The sequence below is a fragment of the Chrysoperla carnea genome, chromosome 5, assembly GCF_905475395.1.
Source record: "Chrysoperla carnea chromosome 5, inChrCarn1.1, whole genome shotgun sequence".
Lineage (NCBI taxonomy): Eukaryota > Metazoa > Arthropoda > Insecta > Neuroptera > Chrysopidae > Chrysoperla > Chrysoperla carnea.
The window spans coordinates 56,254,057-56,269,527 of NC_058341.1; the positions used below are offsets into that span (position 1 = coordinate 56,254,057).

Genomic DNA, 15,471 nt, shown 5'->3' on the forward strand with positions numbered 1-15,471 from the left:
GTATCAAGTTCACTTTAACGTTTTTATGGTTAATATGGCAGTTCAATATCAATCATAGCTATCCAATTTAATCATTGGCTGTGTGTTGTTTCAGAATCAGCTTTAGAATAAGGCCAATTCAAATTTAAAAATTGTTGAATTATTTTACAGACTTGGAATAATGTTAGCTGTGACATCCCGAGAATTTTTGGTCGTTTAGATCGCGAAATAATTGCAAAGTTCGCGATTTCGAGGGTCGCAAAGTATGTAAAACTCACTGTTTTCCCAGATACTAAAAAATTGTCTCGCTAGAATTGAAAAAAAATAGGAGAGTTGAAAGGAATGTTTTAAGAATTTAAAAAAAGAACACAACGTTTTGTTTTCAAAATATCAATTTTGTCGTAAATTGCCCAAATTGGAAACTTATAATTATCTCGTATTTTAAACGATCCAAATTTCTGAAATTTTGGGATTAAATAGTAAATTAATTAAACGCATTTTAGTTGCTTAAAATCCACTTTATTTAATATTTTGTCAATCAAAATATTTTGTTTATGTACATTTCGACTTGTTAGTCATCTTCAGAATAAACCCTATACTTAGCCTGTGAAGAAAACTTCGACATAAATAAATTATGTCGGAAAGTGAGCTTTACCATAGTTTTAGCATAGGAACTGTAAATACAATGCTAGAAATACCTTAAATTATAAAATCTCCGGCCACTGCAAATAAACTTACAAACTCAGTTTGAAACATTAGGTAAATAAAATATTATAGTTACTTCCAATTTTGAAATGAAATACCTTGAAAATTCAATCTTGGTAACCTTTCTTGGAAAGTTTCATTTATTTTGGCCAATCAAATGAATGATGTTTTTTTTCATTTAAAAATTATGCAAATTTATGCAGGAATTGTCAATCTAGCATCATGGTGTTTTTCATTTTTTATTATGTCTCGGATATATAAAAACTAGCCAACAAGTCTCATATTTTGCATATTTAAATTCCCCCAAAGCTTTAACAGCTTTTGGTATTTTAAGCTTTTATTTAAATTAACTTTATATTTTTTTAAAGATTTTGAATCTTTGTGGTATAACTTGGGCTTTACAAACGATACTGGACGAACACATCACCATAATATAATCAAGTATAAAGTATTTTGTAGTCGTATGTTTTTCGTAGTAATCTGTATATATTAACACACAAGTAAAAGCAAACCAAATCATACCGACCACTACTTAAACCCACCAATCCGATACAGACTCCTCCAGTTTGAGTTGTGAATGGATGAATACAGTGTGTCGAATTTAAGATGAAGACACCTTCATATTTTTGTTATTTATAGGAATATCGATATGAAATTTTGCACAGTCATACACTTTTTATAATACTTAACCAAAATCTGCACTTTAAACTCAGCCAACTACAAATTGACAAGCAGGGCCGATAGGCTATACCGATTTTCATCACACAATTTGCATTTTTAATTTTTTATTATTTTGATCTTTACTCCAAATCATTACAAGTTAATTTTTAATTTCATGACTTATCTATGGAATGTAAGAAATGAACAATTTGATAATTTCATAGTGTTATGTTTTCAAATATTTCAATAACATGTAATAATCATGTGTGGAAATAAAAAAATTTTCAATAAGACTTTTGTCTTGAAAATCGCTATGTGGGAATAAAAAAATATTCTAAGCAACTTTTTCTAATAATTTTTGTATTAGGTTAAGTTAGGTTAGGTTATATTGGCTGTCCACGAAGGACAAACTTAGGCTATAGAGCCCATTGTTATACCATATATGTGTTTTACCACCTTTCCGCTGATAATTTCATTTATCAGCTCCTCAATTTCAAAGCATATACAATGCACTACACCAGCTCAACTATTAATTAAATTAATTTTGTTGCGACGGCGGGAATCGAATCTGCTACCCTAAGCATACCACGGACGGAATTGGTTACGCCTTAATCAACTGAACTAATAGGGCGACAATTTTTGTATTAATTATCTGTAATCATGTCCGACGCTAGGCAAAATATTAAGAATCGACCCTAGTTGTCAATTTGTAGTTGGCTTAGTTTTAAGTTCAGATTTTGGTTAAGTATCTTAAAAAATGTGACTCATTACCTTGTCTGACTGTGCAAAATTTCAAATCGGTATTCCTATAAATATCGAAAATATGATGGTGTTTTCATCATAAATGCGACACATTGTATACAGGGAGCTTTTTTCAGTTGACATATCCTTGAAACTCGAAAAATTACTTCAAGAAAAAATGCTCGGTCTAAAGGCACACATCTTATGCAGACTTTAAAATTAACTCCAGTTTTCAGGCTCAATGAAATCTCACTCTATATTATAACTGATAATAGATAGATGTACACTTTAAATTAGAAAGAAGGTTTGCTTTTCTATAAAGACCATTTTTGTTCAAATTGAATGTAGAAACGAGCAAAAAGCTAGAATATATAGTTTCTTATAGGGCCTTATAGGGTATTTTTAACTCGCGATCCAAAAAAGGGGTGTTATAAATTTGACCACTATGTGTGTCTGTCTGCCCGCCTGTCTGTGGCATCGTAGTGCCTAAACGATAAGCCAATTTGGAATATTTTTGTTTTGTTTGACAGATAATTTAATGGAGATTGCTCTTAGCTATGCACCAAATGCTAGTTTAGGGTTCTGTACCCGGAGTAACTAAGAAATAGGTCATGATCCTCAAAATCGGTTCAGCTTGGAGAATGTTCTAACGAAGGAAGTAATTTAATGGAGAGTGTTCTTAGATATGTTTTCAGTGCGAGTTTAGGGTTCCGTACCAGAAAAATTTGTCGGAGGTTTCTAAAATTTCGTAAATTTCACTTTTGCTATCAATTACTGTCTTAACCAATAACTAAACTGAACTAAATTTTTGCGATTTCATAAAGAGCACCTTAAGCTTCTAATTTAAAGTGTTTGTCTACTTTTGGCCAGTTCGGCGAGGGGAGTTTTCATTGAATCGGAAAACTTAGATTGAATTCAATACCCGTATAAGATGTGCGCCTTTGAAATTAGCATTTTTCGGTTGATTTTCTTCGATTAAACTTATTTTTCGAATTTTACGCATACGCCAAGTTCAAAAAGATAAAAAGACACACTGTATATATATATATATATATATATATATATATATATATATATATATATATATATATATATATAAAACCACGGACGAGACTAATGATGTCCTACCGGAAAAAAGTAAAGAGCAAATAACACAAGGTTGTTGTTGTGGGATAGTAATACCAATGATTATATTCGTTGTCGACAACATTAATACAATAAATATACTGGATTTCAGTCAAGGTTTTGAAAACCGTTTGTTATTAAATAGTAAAATGGAATCGATTTTCATGTTTTTTACCCGACTGCGTTACGCAACGGAATGGTAATGTGTTTATCAGTCTATGTATGTATATATTATATATGTATGTGTGTTCCTTTCAGGCACATAAGAGACAAACGCGTGGGCCGATCGTAATGATTCTAGCGTCATTGATTCGTATTAAATTTAGCAGTGTCATTGAAGTTATGACATTAATGAGAGTTCAATATGGCGACGACCAGACGCCATATTGTTAAACAAAAAAAAAAGAAATTCGACGAACTATGATTGTCTCATTGAATCAATTAATCAATTAACTTAACATTTATTAATCATGGCTAACCCGTTTGGTCTCTATAGCCCCACAATGGACCAAATATACAAATATGAAGCTGTTTATGAAAGTCGACGAACTGTGGTAAGTGGGGTAAAGTAAATATATAAATGCTAAGTAAAATGTGTAAAAGCTAGTTAAGAGATCAAAAAATCTGATTTCGTTAAATAAAATCTGAAAAGAAAAAGAGTGAGGACCAGTGCTTTATATAGCGACTTAACAGCCGAGGTCTATTAAAATCTAGGCGGGCTGAAATTTTTCCAATAATAAGCCACGACTGTCAAGTCGGTATATAAGCAACTGGACTTTTTTCTTTTCAGTTTTATTTAACGCAGTCAGGTTTTTTGATTGTTTCAATTAACTTTTTTATTAGAAATCGAAATTAATGCTTGCCTTTTTTCATGATACCTTAAAAACTAGTAACCCATCCGGTAAATGAACCCAACTTTTGAATTGTGTGTGTGTTGGTATTATCTTTTGCACTGAATTTTATCGACAACAAAGTAAAATTCCCGACTTTTTGTTTCAAAAACTCATAAAATTCGGTGTATGAGGGAATTCTGAGAAATTCAATTGAATAAAAATCACATTTTTATATTTATTTCTCGAGTCGATTATAACAGTATGTAAGAATTGGTAAGAATTGGTAATATACTGGATTCATGATATCCTCACTATGTATTTTTCATTACTTCGACCTACTTTCCAAGCATTGCATCCTAAAATTTCATTCGAGTGCCAAAAAACAACTTTTAAACCAGAACGAAAACAAACGAATACATACATATTGCAAACTATGCTGTAAGAGGCAATGTATATTTTACAATGTAGATTCTCGTTGTGATAGTACGTGATGAATTGTCAAGAGGATATCAGTAAAATGGCTAAAAGGGCTGTTTTGTATATGTATGCGTGTGTTGGCGTTATTCATCGTGCACATTATGTGTATGCCGAACAAACGAGACGATGAACCTAAGCAATATTTGATGACTATGCGTAATTTCTATATCTAGCATGTATACACAATTTCACTTCCTTCTTTGTGTGTACAGCGAAACAGTGAATCATTTAGGGCGAAAACTCTTCACTTTTGTACCATATCTATTCAGTAATATCATTTTCGAAAAAAAAGCTTTAATTTTGCTACCAAAATGGTATTGCAAAATAAAAAACTTTCAAACGTTAATTAATCCCATCCTGTAGATTTCAAAAATGTTTTGTAAGTTTATGAGTTACAGGATAAGTCGATTGTTAGTAAGAGTTTAGTCTGCCTAGGAAAACCATCAGTAACGGCTTATTCAAAATAAGTAAAAACACTTATCCTAGGAAGAGTTAACTATGCCTGCTATAGATTAGTAAAAGTTTCACTGGGTAGTTGGACAGACATATTTTGTGTTGTGATTGTGGGTTTGTTGTGAATGATATCTTGTTTGTTGAAAGTTGTTACTGAAAATGTAACATTTTGAACAAAAATTACAGTTTAGCTAAAGGTTTACGATCTGCAAGTAATATTAATTGCAGTTTTTTTTTCTAAAAATTTATTATTTAGGGCACACTGTCTCCTTCCAGATTATATGAAGAAAACATCAAATCGTATGACTTTTTTTGGTTGTTATTCTGGGGCGGAAATGAGACATTATCGATATCACTCTTTTACTCGTAAATTAATTTAATTTAAGTGCTATAATTAAATCAAATTCGTTGTTATAACAAATAATAGTCTACGTTTACCGCGGTTTATTTAAAATATTAGTGGTTTTTAACCGTGATTGCGTTCATTCACTAACCCTCAGCAAATCTACGAAAAGCTTAAAAAACCTAGGTAATATTTTGTTCATGCTAATCATCTACTCGAAATTATGTTAATATGAGACTCACGTTAAATACACGAAAGGGTCCGTATAACCTCAATATTTTTTTATTATAAAAGTAATTTTTACTATGTCCTTTAACTTTTCAATGTCTACATCTTTTCAAGAACTGCATATAGTAATTTTTATTAATTTTTTTAAACTTCTCTATGTATATTTATTAATAAAGGTTTGGCAGTCTTATTTGTTTTTATTTGCTCGCAGACCGAATCCTTGCAAAAAGTCAACTTTTACTATTTCATGACAGGGAAAGTATACTTTACCTGGCTATAGTTAACACTGACTTAATAAATAGTCGACTTCACCTAGGAACAGTCAACTCTTACCGGAGGATCAACTTTATTTGTAACATCACTCTAGCGACCAAAATTTAAGTCTGAAAAAATAATTTTATATGCATAATGATTTTGATACAAGCATTCTTTGGCATTCAAATCGCAGTGTATATAAACGAGATTAAGGGTAGAGGTTAAAAACGATTAATTTACTTCACTGAGGTGACTCCGCCCATCCTTTAATGACACGCGCTAAATAAAATACAATAAATACTACTACTATAAGAAGATAATCATATAAACTAGCAATTGTGGATATGGTCTTTGAAAATTAGACCGATCACTTTCTAATTAAATAAATTTTTGTATTATTTTACCCGTCAACACTCGCGCCAACCGTTCGGTAATTTTTAGCCGCGTGATGAGAGATTTTCGCACTCGTTCTGCACATGCATCAAATATTTTGGCTTTTAAATATTCTTTAACTTTATAAATCAAAACGCCTACATAATTGTGTGCAAATTTATTTTTTAATGCACCTGCTAAATGAAAATAGTTTTATTACGTGATTTTTGAACGGTGTTTGAGAGTGAAAATATTAGAGCAGAGAAATAATCCAAATAATTAGATTCATTTTAATTAATTTCACCATATTTCTATCACAATTTTTATAATTTACTGAGTACGACATACGATAATTAATAATTAAATTCAAAAAACACAGTTATTCCAAAGTTTGAAGTTTTCACTGCTGCCATCTTTTTTTTGTATGAACTGGGATATTCTTAATTTTGTGTTTGTATATGAAAATTGAAAATCTTTCTCTTTCTTACCTACTATCTACAGTTTTGTAGATTCTTTAAAGCAAAGACTATATCAGTAAACGTTATATTCTCTGCTCTAGAGTATTCAAATTGCAAATACTACTCATAAGAAACTGGGGTTCATGAAAGAGATACGAGTCTAAAACTAATCAATAACTTTACTAATTATAATCGAGCAAATTTAGTAATCGTATTTTCTCACTAAAAATTTGAAATTATTGGAATTACAAACCCATTATCGGTTAAAATTTCTAATCGATTGTATTCTTTCAAGATTTATCTATCATTACAAACATTTGGCATACATACTTTTTTTGAAACATAATTTTAGCTTTATAGACACGTAAAACTATCATTAAATTCTTGATTTCGTTGGTCAGGATGAAAATTATAACTTTCTATTACAAAATTAAAATGTTTACTAAAATTATTGCTAAAAATTTTCAAGGGCACACTTATAAGTTGTAGATAAATATTAAATAATTAAGATATAATAAATACTTAAACAGTTTATTCCTGACTTCTATTAATTACGCGTTCACTATTTTCGTTTAGCCTGTGAGAAATGTTTCTAAAATTAAATTACATTATTGTGATATTGTTATGGCTATGCTTAGTGAATTTCATTTTAAGTGCTCGAATATTATTCGTGGGAATAGCGCCATCATTAAGTCATCATATATTCTTTCGACATCTAATTAAAGAACTAGCATTTCGAGGACATCATGTCGTATCTATTACTCCCGATCCGATAAATGATCCAGAATTAATAAATATAACAGAAATTGACACTCATAACGAGACATACGGTGTAATCCTTACTCAAAAATGGTTAGAATCAGTTCAATATCAAAAACTATCAGAAATGAATCTAATGCGATTATATTTACCACTTTTTCACGAAAAAGATGATAAAGTCTTAAGTGCACCTAAAGTTCAAGAATTAATCCATAATCCAAATGAACATTTTGATGTAGTAATAGTGGAATGGCTAATGGTTAGTGCTCATTATTTTGGTTTCCGAGAACGATTTAATTGTCCTTCTATTGGTGTAGCATCATTGGATACTACCATTAATGTTATGGATGCAATTGGAAATTCACCAGATCCTAATTATTATGGAAGTTTTTTCACTGAATTTTCTGGTGGAAATTTGAATTTTTGGGAACGTTTACAATTATTGTGGCATCATATTGATTTCCGATATTATTATTACTTTCAATATTTACCCGGCTGCAATAAATTGCTTGCAAAACATTTTAATGTTACTAATAAGTCAGCATGGGATTTGGAAAAATCCGTGGACTTGCTATTAACAAATACAAATCCTATATTTCATATTCCCAGACCAAAAGTTCCAACTTATATCGATATTGGAGGAATGCATTTGGCAGATCGGAAGCCACTACCAAAAGTAAGCATTTATTTTAAACATCATTATATCCTTAACTAGCTGTGAACTACCCGCTTTGCTGGGCAACATCCCGACTAGCACCCCTCCCTCCACATTTCCTTGCGTGGGATAACAGTTTTGTAATGTACACGTCATGCTCTTTTATTTGATACCCCACTTAGGTATATTTGTAAATATTCGATAATTCCTTCCCACTTTCTCGCTACCCCTTTCTACCCTCCGAAGGTTAAAAGTAGATAAAAACAATAGATCTTTGAAGCTGGTTGTATATCGTGTCAATATTTGAGCTTAATCGATGCACAACTTTTTTAGTTTTTGAAGCATATCCCTTTCAACCCCTATTTCATCCCCTTACTCTACTATAATATGGATGTATTATACATAAAAACCTTTCTCTTGAATCACTCTATCTATTAAAAAAAACCGCATCAAAATCCGTTGCGTAGTTTCAAAGATTTAAGCGTACATAGGGACATAGGGACAGAAAAAGCGACTTTGTTTTATAATATGTAGTGATGATATATGAAATGTATTGCAAGGTATACTAATTTTAGTCCCAAATTTGTAACCCTTGGAAATATTGATGATATGAACATATCTTTCGTATAAGTGTTCATAAAATCAAAAAATTTTTCCGTTTCTTGTGTCCGTCCATCCAAAAACGAAAGCGACATCAAGCTGCGCGCTCAGAACGTAAAAAGTAAGTTCTTAAATGAGCGTAGGTCAATTGGATCTTGGGTTTGTAGCACTCATCTTATATACTATTAGAGATAAAACAAAAGTTTAGGGTAAACCAATTTTTGTAAAAGAAAATAAACAACTTTTGTTTGACACATTTTTTCGTGAACATCATTATCACCAAAACTATAAAAGGTAGGCGGATAAAAATGTGCTGGTAGCTTCAACGAGTGGTCTTGTGAAAGAATCTCGAAAAACGCAAAATTTTAGAAAATTCTTTCGAAAATTTTCGAGAAACAAATGGCGGCTGAAAAGCTGCCATAATGGTGTGATAATAATGCAAGCATTCACATTCAGCACTTTTTATACAGAGTATTTCAACAGTTAACTCAATCAATTGTATTTTTTCATTTGATTAAAAGTTTTAATAAATTTTTCTTTTAGGATCTGAAGAAGTTTTTGGATGATTCGAAACAAGGTGTCATTTATTTTAGTTTGGGCTCAAATGTTCAAAGTACAAATCTACCAGATGACACAAGGACAGCTATACTCGATGTATTCAGACAATTGCCATTCACCGTTTTATGGAAATGGGAAAGTGATAGCTTGCCTGATAAACCAAAAAATGTAATAACCAAATCTTGGTTTCCACAGCAAGACGTGCTAGGTTCGTAATTTTGGTTTTCCTTTACTTAAAATACCTTTTGCTGAAGAGTTTGATTAAAAAATTTCCAAAAATATATTTTAATAATTTCATTTACAGATCATCCTAATTTAAAAGCATTTATCATGCAAGGTGGAATACAATCCATAGAAGAAGCTATTCGAAGTGCCGTTCCACTAATTTGTGTACCATTTGGTACTGACCAAAAGTTTAATGCTCGTAGAATTGCTGATTTAGAAATTGGACGACAATTATCTTTTGATGATATTACCGTGGACACATTAAAAGATGCCATAACAGATATAACCACAAATCCAAAATATAAGAAAAATATTCAAAAATTATCTGAAGTTTTATGGGATCAACCTACAAAACCATTAGATCGTGCTGTTTGGTGGATTGAATATGTTATTCGACATGGTGGAGCGAAACATTTACGATCCCCTGCTGCTGATTTACCTTGGTACAAATATTTATTGCTGGATATACTTGGTTTTATTTTCGGTGTAGCAATCATCGGTTTAATTGTAATCGTAAAAGCAATCAAATTATTTTTGAAATTTGGCCTTTATATAACGAAAAAAATTAAATATAAGGTGGAATAAGTTTAGTCCATCTGATACGAGATATAATTAAAAATATTACTATTGCCAATAAAAATAACGGAACGGGGAAGAAATAAAAGATTTGCACATTATGTCCGGCGGAAGGAAGATTTTGGATTTAACAAAGAAATCTTTATCTGCACTTTTTATACCATACATATATGTAATATGCAAGGTATACTAAGTATAGTCCCAAGTTTGTAACGTTAAAAAATATTGATTTTGTACGACTCCGGGCATGAAGCTCTGAAACAAACTATTATTAATACTTAGTGTGGGCTATTAAAATAATTGTAATAATAAAATGAATTTTATATATAGCAAGTTTTTTTTCTATCCTACACTTTTCTTCCTTATTTATTAATCAAATTCCATGATTCAACCCTCACTTTCAAGCTTAAAATGTCTAGGTCTGGCGAAAAATATACTCATGGTCATATAGTTTGATAATAATTTAAATGAAAAAATATAATATATTTATATGATAAGTTTATTAGGCAAACATGTTAGTTTTTACAGATGCTCTCCTAATACTCTAGACATATAATTATACTATTTTTAATACATGTTCTCCTAATATTAATTAATTCTCCTAGTAATTAATAATGCTTTTTTAATTATATAATTTCATTTACTAATTTTAATCATTATCCTAATTCAAGCATTTTAATTGAGAATTTTAATTTTTCAATTTGAAAATAGTTCATGAAGGAGACTGAAAATCATTTTAATTTCCCAGATTTGGAAAAATGTGGCCATATACTAATAATTTTTTCTAAGAGACGGTAAAAGGTCGATCTTCACCCATGTTATTACCAGATGAATGGTTTTTTTAAGTCAATACCATTATTTTCGAAATTAAATTATATTTCTTCTGATACCAACTTCGATTGGTGGACAGATCGATGTAGTTACCTATATTGACTAACCTGTTCATATGGTATGAACAGATATCTACAATCTAAATTGGTATCAAAAGAAAGATAATTTAATTATGAAAATAATGGTATAGGCTTGCCTGAAAAAAAAGCCGTTAATGGAAAAAATTGATTAAAATTAATATAATTAAAAAAATTATGAACACTTTTCGATAGAGAAACTATAGTGAGAGTGTTTTAAAAACAATACAATTTATTAAAAGATACGTCTCATCTGGCTATGGGTGAAGATCATAGACATATAAAAAAACCGAAGAAGTGGGCATGATCTGTCCAGACTCGATAAAAAGAAAACGATACTCTGACGTACGTTTTGATTCTTTTTAATTGCGTTTGCGCATTAATAGTCTTGTACAATTGTGTTAACTGTAAGTGGACAAGTGCGCCAGTAAGTCACGCCTAAAAAAAGAGACAATACGTACGTTAGAGCATCGTTCTCTTTTTACCGAGTTTGGAATCCCACTTACACGATCGCCCGTTAGTAACGTGGTCTATTCTTATATGTCTATGGTGAAGATCATAGACTGAAGATCTATCGTATACCGTCTCTTGTAAGAATTTTTGAGTAAGAACATTTCACACACTAATATGCAAAAAGGTTTTTTATTCTTTTTCACACTGATAAGTTCTGCTCCATGCCGTCACGTACTGATAAACTTGTGTTTATAAAACAACAATTTATTAACGTTTTATGCTAATAAAATAATTTGTTTGATCAATGTGAAATGGTTGTTACTAAATGCATGTATGAACAATTTTATGCAGAAAGATAACGTAGGTAACGTATCCAAATGTTTTTGCTGTATCAACATATTATGTTTCATCTTCAATATATAACAATTCACCGTACACACTTCTAATATTCAACACGCACACATATACATAGATAGTATTCCAGAATTTTATACAGGAATAAATAGGGTTGTTATTGAGGTAACAACCCTCCTCATGTCTATATAATTCCTTTAGTAAGTAATGATGAATCGAATCAGTCTACAACTGTTAGACATCATCGACTACAAATTATTCTGCCTACATGTAGGAGTTTAAACCTTTTTAACCGTTTGTCAAATGTAACCTTACGTTTTCAAGATTTTCCGCATGAAAAACATATTTAGTCAACTGACTTTATGAAAATAACTAGCTTGATACGCGCCCGCTTCACTGGGATTAAAAGTAAAAACTACCGCTTTATAGTCTCCATTTCTCTTGATCTCACTTATCCCCCTTCCATAACTCTTGAAGGGATTGTTTTACGCATCTAAAAGATATGCACAGTTTTCAATTTTTTTAATTGTAAAATAGTCATAATTCATTGAGTATATCCGAAAAGGTAGCCATTAATTGTTTTGCATTTACTGCTTTAAATTTTAACAAAAATCTTTAATTTATGGTTCAAAATGATGATCATTCTGTTCCATCTGTGATCATTATTTTGAACCGTGAATTAAAGATTTCTGTAAAATTTAAAATAGTAAATGTCAGATTAAATTTAATTCTTTTTAAATAATATCTATATCTTTATAAATTATAGCTCATGTGCTATTCTAATGTATGCTATATTGCTGAACAGTTTCATTAAAAACCATTAGTTAGTTTTTGCGTGAAAGCGTAACATACAAACAAACAAACATCCTTACTTTCACATTTATAATATATAGAGATATTTTCACTAAAACATACCTACAGGAAATTATTATATTTATTTATTTATTTTAAAATGTCTCATTCAAATTTTACAGATCGTTATTTTATGGGTTTAAAAAGAAAATTATTTTAAAAGAAAATGCAAGAAAGTGGTTAGTGCTTAAACAAATCATGAGATAAAAGAATTGCATATTTAAAAATCTATTAACGTAATTGATATGGGTTTTCTTAAGAGATTTTCTTGGCTTTATTCCTTAAATCTACCATAACGTAGGCAATAGAAAATTTATTCTTGTGTTAAATACTTTGGTTTAAATTTATATATATACATAATATGAAATGGACTGAAAGCTTAAGAAATTTTTTTAAGCTTAGATTAAATAAATTAAAACTTTCATTACTTGTGCATAGCAAAACTTTTGAACATAGAGGGAACCTTTAAAAAAATGCCGGGGTGGAAATTTATACATCTTCGTTTTCTTTTACAAATTCCGAACAGAATCTGTAAAACGTATTTTCGGAGAAAGTATAATCTTCTGAAGCAAGGTAGATTTTTTATTCACAATTTTGTAAATAGTCTTTGGAATTTTTGTAGGAGTAACGGTATTTTCCATTCATTTTATTAGGGCACTTAGAATGATTAAACTTCAATTTCTTTTAATATTCAGTTTGAAAGTATATACGGTGTGTCTTTACTTAATTTGGCTCCATATGGACGACTTTCTTATAATAAGGTTTACGAAAAAAAGTTAATCTTTACAAAAAGCTCTGTTTTCGAAAGTATTAACACTTTTGACATCAAATGTACAGGGGATCACAAAGTTCGATAGGAATGTTTTGACTATTTCAATTTAAAAATAAATTTTAGAACAGATAATAAGAGAAACGGATCAAGAAATCACTCCCGAAATATATGTTTCTAGAAGTGTATTTAAAGAATTCTGTAAAAGAACAATAACATGGAACGCGAAGGTGGATACGTTGAGACAAAAACCAAGATAGCTGATGTTACTTATGTCAAATAAAATAATTGTATTTGAAATTTATGAAAAATAAATGTTCGGTATTAATTATGCATATCATTCATTGAAAAAATGTTTCAAATCAGCAAATAAACATTTGAAATACGATGACTGGTTAATTAGAATAACAGATAACGTGTTTTATCAGTAGAATTTTCAAAATTTAATTGAAAATTGAAGTGGCTAAGACATTTATATTAAAAATTTTTTATTTTGTGCACTTTTATGTATAAAGTGGAAAGCTTAATGTTAATATTTTCGAAAGCAAAGATTTTTATAATGAATAATTTTTTTTCGTAAACCGTATAATAAAAAATTTTGCATATGGAATTAACTTAAGTTGACACATTGTACTTACTACAGTAAAAACTCAGATGCTCCATTTGCTCTCTCATCTTATGATCACAACCTTACGAATATCACGAAAATTCTGTTTATTGGACTATTAGACAAATTTTTTACAAAAATTGATGGAAATCAATCGGATGAATCAAAAAATTACTATATACAGTGTAACCAATTAATTCCGCACCATATGGAAAACTTTATTATTATTATCTTTATGAACAAAAAAATTTCTGATAAAAGGTTCTGCATGGCCTGAAACTCAAAATGAAATTATTAAGCTACAATTTTTTATAGTTGTATAAGTGGCTGTCGAAATCGACAATCTTTATTAAGAAAAGTTGATTCTAATTTAAAACAACCTACAGTCAAATATTCGATTTTATCCATCGACATTCTTATAATATTACTAACAGCTCGTTTTCTATTACTAACAGATTTGTTTTATTTTTACTAACAGCTCTTCTCTGTATTATTTAATTTGGGGAACCAGATTTTGTATAGTTGCAATTTGTCTACACGTATACCTTTTATCTAGAAGAGCAAGTAAAAATAAAAAAAATATGTTTTTACATTTTCTCAATTGTCGATATTGTAAAAAATAAAACTAGAACAAATATTATGACTATTTTCCATATGGTGCCAACTTAAATGGACACTCTGTATATATTGAATTTTATCTTTATTTACTTTTATCTAGTAAATTAATTTTTAAGTAGGTACTTTTGTACCACTTTGAAAACCACCATAAAATCACAAACAACATTTTCTTTTGGAATTTGAAAAAACCCAGTATGTAGAATAATTTTGATCCAGAATGTACAAAAAATCGGTTCATTGACGATTGATCAAATATTTTCCATGGTATCGTCCAAAATACTTCTATTGTAGAATAAACTGGATTTTTGGTTTCTTTTAGTAGTCTTCGATATTCTATGTATTCCAAAAATAAAGACAACAAATGTTTTGAATTTCTTGGTCTTTTTAAGCTGTGACACGTCTCTCAGTTTTGTTTCAAAATTTTATAGGTACTAACTTTTTCAAATGTTTAAATATTTCTGTGTCTTCTATTGGTATAAAAACTTCCAACTTCATGAGAAAGTCCATTTTTAGACTGCTGCATTTTGGAAAATTTAGTTCTTATTGAAATTTGGTTGGAAATGAAATACTACTAGCACCTAGAAGCGGTTGCAATAACTACGTTTACCTACTTGTGCAGAAAAAAACTAGAAAAATTGCTGATTTCATATATTTAACAATTTTTAAATTTTATTAAATCATTTTTCATGTCTTTTAAGCAATATAAATTTTATTTGCCAGACAGTTTTGGTTAAACTAACTGAAAACACGCCTGATACTGTTATAAAAATTGAAGTATTCAAATAATTTTAGTGAGACCTCAATATGATTTAATTTCATAATTGAGCATTCTAATTGTAATTTAAAATAAATTGTAACTAGAAAATAAATATCCATAGTTTAATTGGCTTAAACTAAACTCTGGCTGT

At 29.9% G+C, this 15,471-nt stretch overlaps 1 protein-coding gene across 1 annotated transcript; it reads left to right on the forward strand.

Annotated features, from left to right (window-relative positions):
• Positions 1-7,215: 7,215 nt before the first annotated feature.
• Positions 7,216-10,188, forward strand: LOC123301246 (UDP-glycosyltransferase UGT4-like). The gene is made up of 3 exons (XM_044883981.1): positions 7,216-8,064; positions 9,187-9,409; positions 9,506-10,188. Exons 1-3 carry the CDS (start codon positions 7,216-7,218, stop codon positions 10,009-10,011), a joined length of 1,578 nt encoding a protein of 525 aa, XP_044739916.1. The 3' UTR covers positions 10,012-10,188.
• Positions 10,189-15,471: the final 5,283 nt, after the last annotated feature.